General features: G+C 45.1%; 1 protein-coding gene across 2 annotated transcripts in view; it reads right to left on the bottom strand.

The window, feature by feature from the left end:
• The window catches only part of USP48 (ubiquitin specific peptidase 48), a 55,065-nt gene that overhangs the window by 15,463 nt on the left and 24,548 nt on the right, over positions 1-15,054 (bottom strand). For both annotated transcript variants that reach the window (XM_044996128.1, XM_044996129.1), the window contains exons 14-18: positions 13,599-13,713; positions 13,143-13,273; positions 11,179-11,250; positions 1,445-1,569; positions 733-855 (exon numbers count right to left, since the gene is read on the bottom strand). In XM_044996128.1, the coding sequence (XP_044852063.1) occupies positions 733-855; positions 1,445-1,569; positions 11,179-11,250; positions 13,143-13,273; positions 13,599-13,713 (566 nt within the window). The remainder of the gene's footprint in view (positions 1-732; positions 856-1,444; positions 1,570-11,178; positions 11,251-13,142; positions 13,274-13,598; positions 13,714-15,054) is intronic.

Raw genomic sequence — 15,054 nt, 5'->3', positions numbered from 1 at the left:
GACCCAGGCCTGGAGACAAATTTAGGGGGGGAGCAGGGGGACACTGAGAAACTAGCTGGGATTCAAGATTAGGCTGAAAGGGAGGTTTACTGATGTTTGAGTGACATTTGGATGGAAGGGGAAAAAACACTAAATTTCTCTCTGATCAAGTATCAACCTCCATGCAATAAGGTCAGGTCCAATGTCAACTTAGGACTCAGGAGATCCAGGTTCAGTTCCCTGCTCTATACCAGACAGCCCCGAGCACATCTCACAGGCACAGAGAGACTCAGTTCCCCATCTGTACAATGGGGATAACGGCCCTGCTCAGCCTCACAGAGGGGTTTCAAGAAGAAATGCATTCACGTTTGTGAAGTACTCAAGACACTGCAGAAACAGGGCCAGGTCAATACTTAGGACACAGACGGAACTGGAGGAAGTTTACTTCAACTAATATTTGCTATTCTTTTTCATTTTAAAGGACATTCTCTTGAAAGATACTCACTTCAAAAGAGCACCCTGGAGTTCTTTATCCAAAGAGAGTATCCAAGTCAGTGCTTAAAGGATTTGTAAGGAACTTTTTTTCAATAAGCTTTACACCATGTTTGCATGGTCTAATATTTTGCTCAAGGATTACACACACAAATTCCCTTCTAATAGATCAGAATTTTACATTCTATTGTCAAATGCAAGAGTCCACCAATAGCCTTTTCCCAGATCTGACAGACAATCAACCTTTCTTAGTCTTTGTACCTGAGGCCAGCTACCAAGACACGGTCTGCATTTGTCTTGGAACAGGTTCTGGAGAGCAGTCTTCTGCTCACTTGCCATCATCTTATGCAGGGCTTCATTTTCCTCTCCTTCTCTTTCCAGAATCTGTGTGAAAATGAAGTGGGTATTCACCCATGAAAGCTTATGCTCCAATACTTCTGTTAGTCTATAACATGGGTCGGCAACCTTTCAGAAGTGCTGTGCCGAGTCTTCATTTATTCACTCTAATTTAAGGTTTCGTGTGCCAGTCATACATTTGAACGTTTTTAGAAGGTCTCTTTCTATAAGTCTATAATATATAACTAAACTATTGTTGTATGTAAAGTAAATAAGGTTTTTTAAATGTTTAAGAAGCTTCATTTAAAATTAAATTAAAATGCAGAGCCCCCCCGGACCGGTGGCCAGGACCCGGTCAGTGAGAGTGCCACTGAAAATCAGCTCACGTGCCGCCTTTGGCTCACGTGCCATAGGTTGCCTACCCCTGGTCTATAAGGTGCCACAGGACCCTTTGTCGCTGTGAAAACAGAGAGTCCTTTTGGCCACTTGTGTTTGTTTTCAAAGGTGCTATTTTTTTTAAAAGCAGATTTTTTTCCTCCCATACATTTTAAGCCAGGTGAATGCCAACATGAAAGCTAGAGCTACCATCATACATGAACTGTGAAAAGACTTACAAAGTCATCAGATATTCAGATACCTTGCACTGGGAACAGCACTCTTTGCTATTTGGAAATTCTGGGGCCTTTGGAAAATACTGCTTGAGCTTTTTCCAGGCTTCTTTAGAAACAACCCTCCTTTCATTTTCTGATATGCATAGGTCACCTGCATGGAGAAATCCAAGAGAGCATTTTTGTTCTGCAAATACTCAGCAAAAGTTTCACAGCACTAAAACAGATTTAAGAGATTACCTGTATGAATACAGAAGTAGATTTTACACCCTTATAATCTGACACCTGTGTCAACACTTGAATAAAAAGAAAAAGAGCAACTTACACAGAAGAGTCACCGTCAGCCTTTATTTCTATCCCATCAATGATTAAGTTTCCTCCTGGAGGTAGGATTTTAGTGCTTACTCACAGCAACAGTATGGTTTAAGAATTATAGCTAATTATTTTAAAAGCTAACCCAATACATTCTTAAAACAGCATTTCTATTTAAAAACAGAAAGATCTTAATCTACCATGATTGCCCTTTGGATTTACAAAACTATGTGCCTGAGCCACAGACACGGGAACTATGGGGGCTGCAGTACCCAGGTTTTACATGGGGCTCCTGGCTACCTTACCCCTGTCTGGGTCCCCCCCCCTCCTGCAGACATGGTCCTGCTCTTGGTCCCAGCTCTGGGAGGAGGGAGCATGGACAGGGTTAGGGGGCTGGCTTTCAGCTCCCCCACTATTAAAAATGTCCCAGCGCCACTGGCCTAAGCAGCAGATTCAAATGCAACAAAAGGAAAGGAAAGAGAGAAATCCATGGAATAGGAAGAGAAATTAAGGGTAAGAACAGAACCAGGATCGAGGATACAAGCACACACACGGGTTAATGTTTTCCCACTCATGGGTGCCTCAAATTATGTACCTAAAAAGTAGTTTGATTTTCAAAGCTGCTGAGCACCCCACAACTTTTAGTGACTTAAAAATGAAGCTGCATGTGCTACATACACCTCTACCCTGATACAATGCTGTCCTCGGGAGCCAAAAAAAAATCTTACCACGTTATAGGTGAAACCGCATTATATCGAACTTGCTTTGATCCACCTGAGCGCGCAGCCCCGCCCCCCCGGAGCGCTGCTTTACTGCGTTATATCCAAATTTGTGTTATATTGGGTCGCGTTATATCGGGGTAGAGGTGTACCTCTGGAAAAATAAGGCTACCATGATTTATTCGCCTAAATATGGCTTTAGGTGCCTAACTTCAGGCACTGAAAATTCTGTCCAACATGTTCTCCCACAACTACCCTTCTGAAAGTGTTATTGCATTTAAAACTCCACATTTCTGTAGCAATCGCTTAGAATGTGAAGCTCCACAGGACACTCAAACACAGTTAGAAACCAGAATTAAACATGGCAGATTCCGCTTTCTATAATGCCCATTTTGAAAAAAGTGAACTGCACAAACCGTGCAGAAAGCTGAATGCCACTCCATCACTTGAATCTTTTGATCAAGAGTGCCTTATTACATCCAGTTGAGTGGAATTAATTCTGTGTGAGAGGAAAATATGAAGTGAGGTGTACCAAATATTATTAAAAAATGATGCCAATTACATATCATTTATCTTGAACTATTTTTCAGGAAACTGACAAAGAAAAAAACTGACAATCAGTAAGATAACGAATTAATAGAAAGTATTTACGAGTTATCCTGGTAACAACTATGCCAAAAAGGTCACTGTGCCGCAATACAGGCATCAAATTTATGTGTAAGATTCAAGATGGTGGGAAAACATGGTATTTCATATATGAGAAACTATGCTACTTCATTGCTGACAGCCATAATTTTTGCCTGACTTATAGTTGTAAAGGTGAGAGGTACAACACAACTGAGCCCTCACTATTTAACTGCTGCTGCTGCGTCAAAAGCCCAGTGGTATTACAAGGTGTGGTAACAATGCTGATGCACAACAAAATGAGAAAAATATTAGTTTCAGTACAGAGGGTAGAGTAGTGAACGGCAAACAGCAAACAACCAAACACTGCTATGGGAAAGAATGATGCTCAACCTTTAAAGTGGGAATTAACCAACAGTGGGAAGAAAAAACACTTGAAAAGTTGCTGTAGTTGAGGGAGTAGAGGCTAGCTAAGAACTATTTAACAGTTTCTTCTCTTTCTATAGTCTACCCCAGCATGAAATGGGTGTGTTAGCCAAAAGATACAGAAAAACACACCGAGGAAACTCCTTGGCTCTATTTCTTTAGTATTAGAACAAGTCTTCAATGCCATTGACCTGTCATCTTCTCTCACTGTGACAAAGTCTGAACAACTGCCAATTTCCCAAAGAAAAAAATAGCAACACTCCATTCCTGGATTTATTACAATAAATGAAGGTCAGACTTGATTGTTTTAAAATAGCAGTTGCTAAATTTGACCAATTATTAACCTAGGCTCACCATATGGCGAAAACAGGACTGGAATGATTTCCAGAAACCATCAGGGACATGAAAATAAGATTGTGCAAGTAATTGCTCTGACATCATAAGATTTATGAAACCAGACTAATAAGCTATAGTGATAGGTGGAAAATCTGACCAGAATGTACAAATGCTATACCATCTGGAAGGCAAAGACCCTGACCATTTACTCCTGGGAGAACTGTGCACCACTGCGCGTGCATAGAATTCATGTCCCCCGCAGATTTCTTTGCTTCTCTGCAGAAAAATGACTTTCTGGCAGGGAAGCGGCAAGAGCAGTCAAGCGCCACTCCCTAGCTGCACAGGTACATTGTTTCAGGCACCTGGAGGAGAGGTAAATCACCGCAGGGCTGAGGACACCCCAGCCAGTGGCTCCTACCCTGAGCCAGGATCAGCTGCTAGTCCCAGCCAGGCTGGAGAGGATCCGACTTCCTGTTCTCCTGCAAGGACTGGCTGGGGCTGTGTCAGACCCACCCCCAGAAACCTCTCCCAACTGCAGGAAACTCAGCATCCTCCCCGCCTTCCTGCCCCTATTGCTCATCAGCTGTGCAGGGGAGGAGTCGTTGCACAGGGAGCTGCTCTCTCATCTGCTCAACCCCCGTGCATCTGGACCACCTATGCCCAGACACCCATACCAAGCCTCACCCTATACACCCAGAGCCTCCCTAGCCCTCCACACTTGAACCCCACCCCACTGAACCTCAACCCCTGCATCTGGAGCCCCCTTGCACCCATACCACCCCCCGCTGAGCTCCACACTGAACTCCCCCAGACTGACAACCCACACCAACCTGCACCACCCTGAGCTCCCACATCCAGACCCCCATGCCACTGTCCCCCAACTAGCTGCACCCAGACCCCCACCCCACCAAGCCCCACTCCCCCAGACCCCTCCGCTGAGCCCCAACCACTTTCACCTGGAAGCCCCTGCAGAGTCCCATTGCCCCTGCACCTGGAATTCCCCATCCAGATCCCCCCATACCTAGATCCCCCACTGAGCTGTCTGCACACCCAGATTGTCCCACACAGAATCCTCTCACCTCACACTTGGATCCCCCCCACACTGAGGACGTCCACACTTGGATCCTGCCTGCCCACACCAGGTACGCCTGGCACTGAGGTGCAGGGCCCCAGGGTGTATCTGGGGCAGGCCCAGGCCTTGTGCTGTGTTAGGGTCAGGTGCAGCCTCACCACTGAGTCCGTGTACCAGGGGTGGGGAGGTTGTAGGGCAGGGGTGGGCAAACTTTTTGGCCTGAAGGCCACATTGGGGAATAGAAATTGTATATTGGGCCATGAATGCTCACAAAATTGGGGTTGGGGTGCAGAAGAGGGCGAGAGCTCTGGTTGGGGGTGCAGGCACTAGGGTGGAGCTGGGGATGAGGAGTTTGGGGTGCAGGAGGGTGCTCTGGGCTGGGACCAAGGGGTTCGGGGGGGGTCAGGGCTAGGGCAGGGATGCAGGAAGGACTGCAGATTCCAGATGGGGGTGCAGGCACTAGGGTGGGGCTGGGGATGAGGAGTTTGGGGTGTAGGAGGGTGCTCTGGGCTGGGACCGAGGGGTTCGGGGGGGGTCAGGGCTAGGGCAGGGATGCAGGAAGGAGTGCAGATTCCAGATGGGGGTGCAGGCACTAGGGTGGGGCTGGGGATGAGGAGTTTGGGGTGTAGGAGGGTGCTCTGGGCTGGGACCGAGGGGTTCAGGGGGGGTCAGGGCTAGGGCAGGGATGCAGGAAGGAGTGCAGATTCCGGATGGGGGTGCAGGCTCTGGGGTGGGGCTGGGGATGAGGAGTTTGGGGTGTAGGAGGGTGCTCTGGGCTGGGACCGAGGAGTTCAGGGGGGGTCAGGGCTAGGGCAGGGATGCAGGAAGGAGTGCAGATTCCGGATGGGGGTACAGGCTCTGGGGTGGGGCTGGGGATGAGGAGTTTGGGGTGTAGGAGGGTGCTCTGGGCTGGGACCGAGGAGTTCATGGGGGGTCAGGGCTAGGGCAGGGATGCAGGAAGGAGTGCAGATTCCGGATGGGGGTGCAGGCTCTGGGGTGGGGCTGGGGATGAGGAGTTTGGGGTGCAGGAGGGTGCTCTGGGCTGGGACCGAGAGGTTCGGGGGGGGGTCAGGGCTAGGGCAGGGGTGCAGGAAGGAGTGCAGATTCCGGATGGGGGTGCAGGCACTAGGGTGGAGCTGGGGATGAGGAGTTTGGGGTGTAGGAGGGTGCTCTGGGCTGGGACCGAGGGGTTCGGGGGGGGTCAGGGCTAGGGCAGGGGTGCAGGAAGGAGTGCAGATTCCGGATGGGGGTGCAGGCGCTGGGGTGGAGCTGGGGATGAGGAGTTTGGGGTGCAGGAGGGTGCCGCCCTGTGCTAGGATCGAGGGATTTGGAAAGCAGGAGGGGGATCAGGGCTGGGGTAGGGGGTTAGGGAATGGGGAGAGGCTCGGGGTGCAGGCTCCAGGCAGCACTTACCTCAAGTGGCTCCCAGAAGCAGTGGCATGTCCCTTCTCCAGCTCCTAGGCGTGGAGCGGCCCCTGACCCTTGGAGAGGGGCCATGCCACGGCTTCCGGGAGCCGTGTGGTGCAGCCCCCGACCCAGCTCCCCAGCAGGAGCTCATAGGTCAGCTTAAAATGGCTCAGGGGCCAGATCCAGCCCGTGGGCCTTAGTTTGCCATCCCCTGCTGTAGGGTGATCTCCCACCTTGGTACAGCCAGTGGACTGTGCTCCCACTGCCATGCTGGAGCCTCTGCATTGATTTATTGACAAATAAAACTTGCAGAATTTTAAAATACTGTGCACAGAATTTTTATTTTTTTGGCACAGAATGCCCTCAGGAGTAACCACTGTCCCCTCTCATCATCTCTCTCTTTTCAGAGTAGATTCTGGGCATGAACATCAAAATGGCCTAACCTGGTAATCAGACAAAAATTATTCAAGGAGGTCAGGAAACTACCAGAGAGAAAGAAATAACAATCCTCTGGAATTAGAGATGAAAAAGGTTCCTGACATATGCATATAAGATGATGGTAGTGGGAATTCAGAAGGGAAAAACCTTTCTGATATTTTTGGATGGAAGCCAGACCTAACAGATCAAGCCCTGGACTCTGCAGAAAGCACCATGAAGGAAGTAGTTTCCGCCTCTGCAAAATTAACTGTCTATTACAGAGAAAACAGATTAGCTGATACACTTAATTCAATGGAAAATTTTGAACGCATAAGGTGAAAAGAGCATTTTACAAGAACAATCTGATGTTAGCTCAGGATAATGAAACCTGAACTTTTGATGGCCCCAATATTTAATGTCATTTATTTTTTATGTGGACCAAAGTCACAGATCAATTTATAATGAAACTAGTCATTTTTTAGAGAAATATTTTCAAAATGCTTATTTTTATGGCGTTTCATCATTCTGCTCTGCAGTTTTATATTAGCCTTGTGGGACTGTCAATTACAATGCACAACAACAATGAAAAAGGGTTAAAAAGACATTTTAAACATTCTATTTGAGAATACAGCTTTACTAATCCCAAAGCGAGCATCTCATTAGTTTGAGTGGTGGAGACTGCATTGTTAATTCATATCGCATACATGCTTGTCACACCCATTAATCGTCCCACACAGACCTGAAGGCCTAACTGCTACGATTACAGTATGATAATGCCTCCAAAATGGAGCAGTTATAGTCCATTAAAAGTGCCAATATTCTGCACAAAAAGGGAGACTTAAAGACATGGATAGTAGAGGATGCAACTAATTATCCATCACTTAATGTTATACAGCATCTCATGTTAGGCTTAAAACATATGGAACAGGTCTCAAAATACCCAGCAATTTGATTACAATCCTGATGTCGAGGATACCAAAATATTTACTGAAAGTATTTTTTATTCCACACATCCACAGTCTCTCACTTTAGAGAGTTTTTATTTTCTTAATGTACAAGAAGGAAGGGAACGGATACCATGCCACAAATAATCATGAGTAAGGGTGCGAGTTTGTCACGGAGGTCACGGATTCCATGACTTTCTGGGACCTCTGGGACTTCTGCAGTGGCCAGTGCAGCTGGCCCAGGGGTCACCTGAGCAGCTCAGGCAGCCCGTGGGCCAGCTGCACTGGTTGCTGCTAGGGCAATCTTGGGCCACTGTGCCCCCCCATCCCAGCAGCAGCAGGAATTCGGATGTGGGAGGGGGCTATGGGCTGGGGCGTGGAAGGGGGTGAGGGCTCTGGGCGGTGCTTACCTCACAGGCGGGTTGGGAGGCTCCCGGAAGAGCGACATCCCTTGGCTTCTATGCGGAGGCGCCGCCAGGGAGCTCCGCGCACAGCCTCCGCCTGTAACCACCACCCCCACAGCTCCCATTGGCTGCAGTTCCCAGCCAATGGGAGCTGTGGAGACGGCGCTCGGAACAGAGGCAGCGTGCAGAGCTGCCGGGCCACGCCTCCACCTAGGAGCTGAGGGATTTTGCTGCTTCTGGGGAGGTGCGGAGCCAGATAAGGAGCCTGCCAGCCCCACCAAACCCTCCCCTCACGGAGCCCTCTCCAAGTGCCTCCAGGCTGCTGCCCCCCCCCCGACCCCTAAGCACCCATGGTGCCCCTCTGCCCCCCCCCCCAAATATTTAAGTCAGGGTTATATTGTATAAGACATGGACATATGATTTTTTGTTTTCTGCCTGTGACCTGTCCACGACTTTTACTAAAAATACCCTTGACTAAAACGTAGCCTTAATCATGACTGATTGCACAGTATATTTCATCCAAAACCTCAAAGTACTTTCACAGCTTTCATAAGCTTTAAATGGCCACAGACCATGCACTTTTGTCTTATCCAAAAAACAGCTCCCTGCCACAGAACAGAATCCCTCTACTTCATATTGAGGCAGCAGTTTAGCACCGAAAGATCAGAGGGAAGAGCAACACCAGCTGAATTGCTAATAACTTTCTGCAACATCTAGGTCTGTGATTCTCAATAGGTGGCCCGCAGCCCAAATGTGGCCCACCCAGGCTCTCTCTGTGGCCCACCAGCACACCTGAAAAAAATGTTTATAATTAAATTAATAAACAGCAATGCGCCGCGTATCATTTGCCTAGGACTTCCTTAGTAAGTAACTTACTGGCAGGGCTTCATTTGTAAAGAAAGAGGTGTCGGGGGTCAGTGCCAGCAAGCCCCTCTACAAATGAACCACTGACTGGGCGACCACACAGTAGTAGCTGCCAGCTGGGTGCCCAGCTCTGAAGGCAGCACAACCACCACCAGCAGCGCCACCTTCAGAGTTGGACGGCCGGAGAGTGGTGGCTGCTGGCCTGGAGCCCAGAGGTGCCGGGGCCAAATTAAGCCCTGCTTACTGGATCTTAAGTTCTTACAATAGCATCGGCTACGATTTAGTTAGGATGCCATTCGTTTTTCATTAGTGATGGAAATGGAGCCAAAAATGAATGAGTGTGAGTAAACGTATGTCACAAATCCCCCACTTCGTCACAACGTTGCAAACTCGACAGCGAAAACCGAGCTTTTAACCCAAACTGGCCAGCAGATTTTCTTATTATGCCACCTCATTTAAATGAAAAACCTTTGCGTTTAATATGCCAAACCACTGTTTCTATCTGTACGGTCATCAACTTAAGGCACCACTTTGAATCAAAGAACAGAAACTTCAATGTAGCCTATCCTCCTGGCAGTGTTGCAAGATGTGACAAAATTGAAAATATGAAGTTTTTGTATCACACTTCAAATATTCTCACAATATCAACGACTATATATGAAAAGCAACAGCTGTTTCTTTTTGGATAATGTTGGTACTAGCTAAAAAGAAAAAGCCTTTCCTGGATGCCAAGCTTGTGAAGGAGTGCACGCTGGAAACGCTGGAGGAGCTTTTTGACGGAGATAGAAATAAGGATGACATTGTGAAGCAAGTTCCCTTGCCTGATCCATAGCAGTGCGAAGATTGGAGGTAATTTATGAGACCTGTTTGTCAGCACTGCCTTCCAATTTAAAAGAGATGTCTCTTGAAGTGGACGAATCTGTCAGATTTTATGACAGTGAAGTTTTCAAGGAAGACTTTTTGTGCTTAATACCATTAGAAATCTACACTACAGGAGAGATCATTTTTGAAAAGGTAAAAAGCTTTTTTGAAAAAAAAAAAAAAGTTTAGCTCTGCAGAAAGTAAACTTGCTGGTTACAGATGGAGGTCCCTCCACGACAGGGAAAGAGAAGGTCTTTGCTCTACAGTTTGGCAATGATATATCCCTCATTAAATACACTTCACTGCATCATTTACCAGACTGTCCTGTGCAGTAAGTTGTCTGGGGACTTGAAAAAAAAACCCAATAGATATTGTGATGAGATTGGTGAACTGCATACATTCAATTTCCAGCTTGCCAACACTGTCTTTTAAATGTTCTTTTACAGGACATTTCAGCCAAATACAGTGACCTGTTCCAGCACAACCAGAGAACATCATTATGTAGGGGGTGAGTGTTAGAGAGGTTTTGTGCAATTCAAAAATAAATAGAATTTCTTTCAAACCACAAGACCAACAAAGCTTGTGAGTTCATGGAATTTAGGAATGATGATGTTCCCTCTGTCACAGGTAGCTTTTCTGTGCAATATTACTGGTCACTTGAATTCCCTCAAATTGCAGCTCCAAGGCCATGCAAGCAGCATTGGGAATCTCTTTGAAAAAATGTATGCCTTTCAGAAGAATCTTGAAATCTTTCAGACAGACTTAACAGAAAAGATGATGTACTTTCCCACATTACATGTTATTGCTATAGATGAAACTTCAATGAAAACAAAATGGAAGAATTCCTAAAAAAAAATCTCATCGAAAATTTTAAAATTCGATTTGAGAGTTTTAAAATTCCAAAGGATTTGCTTTTATTTGTTCGTGATCCATTTGTTGTCTCTGCTGAAGCAAAGAACACTCTTGATTCAGGTGATGAAGGTGCCTTTGAATTAGAAATTGTAAGGCTCCAGAGCTCAGATGTTCTTGAAGGAAAAATTCAGAGAAGTAGGACTTTGTGATTTCTGGACTCAATATGCTGACCAGTTTCAGAATAGCCAGAATCTAGCCATCTTTTAACAATGTTTGGATCAACATACCTCTGCGAATATGGGTTTTCTACCATGAACATTATAAAAAAACAACACCACAATCACCTTACAGATGAGCATCTTCACCAGTGCATATGCCTTGCCCTTATCTCCTACAAACCACTTTTCACAAAACTTGCCAGATATCATTGATGCCACCTCTTCCACTAGATTGCCACAAACACAGGTAATAATGTTGATTTATAAACTTTGTTAAAGGAGTTCTGCCCCCTACATACACACTTACCATGTGGGCAAACAAGGTCTTCATTAAAATTTAATTCCTCTTCCTCCTCCCTCTTTTCTTCAGTTGACTCATCTGACCAAAACAAAAAGTAGATTGCACAAAAGCTCTCTGTAGTAGAATTTGATTTTTTGGAGGAACTGTAACAATTTGCTTCCTTTTCAAATTGCTGCAAAATTCTAACACTGAGGAAACTTCAACAATATGCCTTTAAGTTTATTGGCCCATTCCTCCAGTACCAGGGCAGGATTGTGCATTACAATATATTGTGAGTGCTCTGAAGTTCATGGAGCGCAAGACTATCTTCTATATGAGACTACAAAAGGTAGCATTCATTATAGCTAGAACACCTGGGCTCTTTGCGGCTCAGATCAGAATTAATAGAAAAGTTACCACCAGATCAGAGTGGAGGGAACACAAATCTTACAGGCAAAATATTAGTCAGCTCTCTGCTTTGAGGAGTCTGATCCAAACCAGATGTCCCCATTGCTGCTCCACAACGGCTTCAAATGAGGCCAAGAACCACTCCGCCTGGAAGGCTTCAATGTGAGTAACTTGCAGATAGGATTGTGCCTTTTCTGTTTTGGAAAGTGCCTACAACACTGTGGGCAATATCAGAAGTAATAAAAAGTAACATGTGCTTACTTTGACAAGGAAAGTTTTTACTAGTCATTCCCATTAGCTCTGCAGGGGAAAATAAAATGGATTGCACCTAAACAGTTGACAACTGAGGCCTGTTTTACACTTGAAAGTTGTTTTACATCACAGCTACAGCACTCAGAGGGTGTGAAAAATTCACATCCCTACGTGCCATAGCTATGCCAACCTAAGCTCCAGTGTAGATACAACTAGGCCGATGGAAGAATGCTTCCATCAACTTAGCTACCATACGTGGAGTTCCTACAGTCGCAGAAAAAACCCTTCTATCGCTAAAGGAACCATCTACATTACGGTGCCACAGTGGCATAGCTACAGTGCCGTAGCTGTACTGTTATAGCACCCATAGTGTAGACATGGCCTAGAGTTCCAACTGCAGGGCCAGATTCTACCTTCAGTTTTAACTGGGAGTTAGGGATGTACAATGTTAACCAGTTAACTGATAAGCATCAGTCTTACTGGTAATGTATTGAGTTAACATTTAAATGCCTAATGTGCTGTGCCTGGGATTTTGCCTGCCGGCCCTGCGCCTGCCCCCAGCCTTGGCCCCTTTCCCATCTCAGTTTGGACATGAGGCAGCAGCTAGGACCCCATGTAAAAAGTGGGGGTGCTGCTGGCTCCCCCTTCCCCTGCCCCTCCGCATCCCTAGTTCCCGCACCTATGTTGTGAACTCATTAACAGTTAAATGTTTAACCAATACAATTTTAATGAACAGTTACTTTTTTAAAAACACTATTTACATGCCTAGTGGGATTACATAGGTGTAGTGAGGGCAGAGTTTGACCTGCTGAAAACTTTTTTTCTTCAAAAGTATATATTGCTTTTGAAATTGCTCAAAATATGGATCTAATATATGCTACTTTGTACTATAGTAGAACCGCAGAGTTACAAACACCTCGGAAATGGAGGCTGTTAGTAACTCTGAACAAAACATTATGGTTGTTCTTTCAAAAGTTTACAACTGAACATTGACTTAATACAGCTTTGATCTTTAAAAGGGAGAAGAAAAATGTTGCTATCCCTTTATTATTTAGTAGTTTATGTTTAAAAGTACTGTATTTGCTTATCTTGGGTGGGGGTAGGGGGAGAACTCTGCCGCTGCCTGATTGTAGACTTCCAGTTCTAAATGGGATGTGCGGTTGCCTGCTCAGTTCGTAACTTTGAGGTTCTACTGTATATCATTCAGACCTGCTCAAAACAATCCCTACAACTAAACAGAACAGCTAGAATGCTTAATCAATACTATAGGAACATCCAATCTATTTATCAGGTAGTGGGAGAAATTGGGTTGCTTGGTTTTAAACAGCTACCTTTGTTCTGTGCATCTCCATTCATTTTTCCATTATTCTGGTCTGCATCATCATCTTGTTCATTTAACTGTTCCAGAGCCAACTGACGCCAACTCCGCAAGGATGACTTTCCAACCCAAAATCCATCATTACTGTATAGAAAAAAAGACTAGCATTTACAATACAAACCATAACTTAGATTTACAGCTATTGGCTCAGAATGAATCAATTCCTGTTGGTGAAAGACAGCTCTTCATGTCCTGAAGCTTATGTGTAAGCTCAAAAGCTTCTCTCTCTCACCAACAGGAGTTGGTCCAATAAAAGATATTACCTCTCCCACCTTGTCTCTCTCATATCCTGGGACCAACATGGCTACAATGCTGCAAACAGTAATTTAATTTTTTTTAAATGAGATTTTAACATCACTGACAATAGACTTGTGCAATGCAAACATTGGAAGGTGTCAGCACCACATACCCCTTTACTGTAATTTTCAGCAAGTTTGTGACAGTTTTATAGTCTTCGTTTAATTGGTTTTTCAGTCGTAGTATTCGACACCTCTCTACCACACAGTCCTTGCAAAGTGCTTTAACTAGAGAAACAAAAAAGACACCACCATGTTACAAGAATACTACTGCTATACTTAAAAACAAAACTAAGATTTTTGCAAGAGCAGGCATCACCATTTGAAGGTGCTGTCAATCAAGTAGGCTTAATGTAGTTGCTGACAGTGGCATTTTCTACTACCTATGATTTAGATGGAAATGCATGGTAACAGCTGAACTGGACCAAATTTAGATATAATTGTAGTAAGTTTTTATAAGGGTGGGTTTGTTCCTTTAGCATCAACATTTCTCATCACCTAAGGCCTGGTCTACACTAAAAAGGGGGTTCGAATTAGGGTACGCAAATTCAGCTACGTGAATAGCGTAGCTGAATTCGAAGTACCCTAATTCGAACTACTCACCCGTCCAGACGCGGCGGGGTCGAACTCCGCAGCTCCAAGGTCGACTCCGCCACCGCCGTTTGCAGTGGTGGAGTACCGGAGTCGACCGCGGCGCTTCCAGAGTTTGAACTATCGCGTCTAGATCAGACGCGATAGTTTGAACTCCGAGAAGTCGAACTCACCGCGTCGACCCGGACGGTAAGTGTAGACTAGCCCTCAGTTTCACAAGTCTGCATTTCTGATATTAACAGTTTATATTTACTACAACAAGCTTGAAAACAGCAATATGTGTAGACCTAGGTAAACCGTGGGTTTAAAAAGGACAGTTCAGAAATTTGCAACGGCAGTTTTACCATTCACAAAAAACCTGCCACAGTATGTAAACATGCAGTGTATACACACTATAAACATACTTCCTAGGCACTGGGCTGCTTGAGGGAATCTACAAGTGAAAGAAGACAGACAGTTTCTCTCCTTCGTTAGCACACCCTCACTTCTTCATTGCTCTGAGAATAGGGTTCCAAAATACTGGCTCTTCTCATCAGAGAATGATACAATACATGAGTCACTGCCTATACAGCAGCTGTAGAAATAATGGGCCCAGGAGCTTCACCACTCCCCAATTTTAGGATCTTTATACAAGTTTTGCTATTTTACAGAAAGTTTATTTTAATGAAACTTTTTAAAATACTAACGTTTCAAGTTGTTTCTACCTAAATTTACTTTTTTTTTTTTTTTTTTTTTTTAAGTGACTGAACAAAACTGCTTCAAGGCACAAAGCAGAATCAAGATCTGAAATATATCCACCATTCATGTTCCCTAGTCAGCCTATCTGCTTGACCATAACTAAGCAGTGCTCTCAAAAGCAGCCATCTGGAAAAATACAAGCAGGACAGCTATTCTGGCCAAAGATGAAGCTACATTATATTGACAAAGGATGCAAAACAAAATTTCAATATACAAAAATTTAAATCCCCCAAAAAGCTT

The sequence above is a fragment of the Mauremys mutica genome, chromosome 21 (genome assembly GCF_020497125.1).
Source record: "Mauremys mutica isolate MM-2020 ecotype Southern chromosome 21, ASM2049712v1, whole genome shotgun sequence".
Classification (NCBI taxonomy): domain Eukaryota; kingdom Metazoa; phylum Chordata; order Testudines; family Geoemydidae; genus Mauremys; species Mauremys mutica.
The sequence above is the reverse complement of the archived record's forward strand: the minus strand, read 5'-3'. Positions and strand labels throughout refer to the sequence as shown.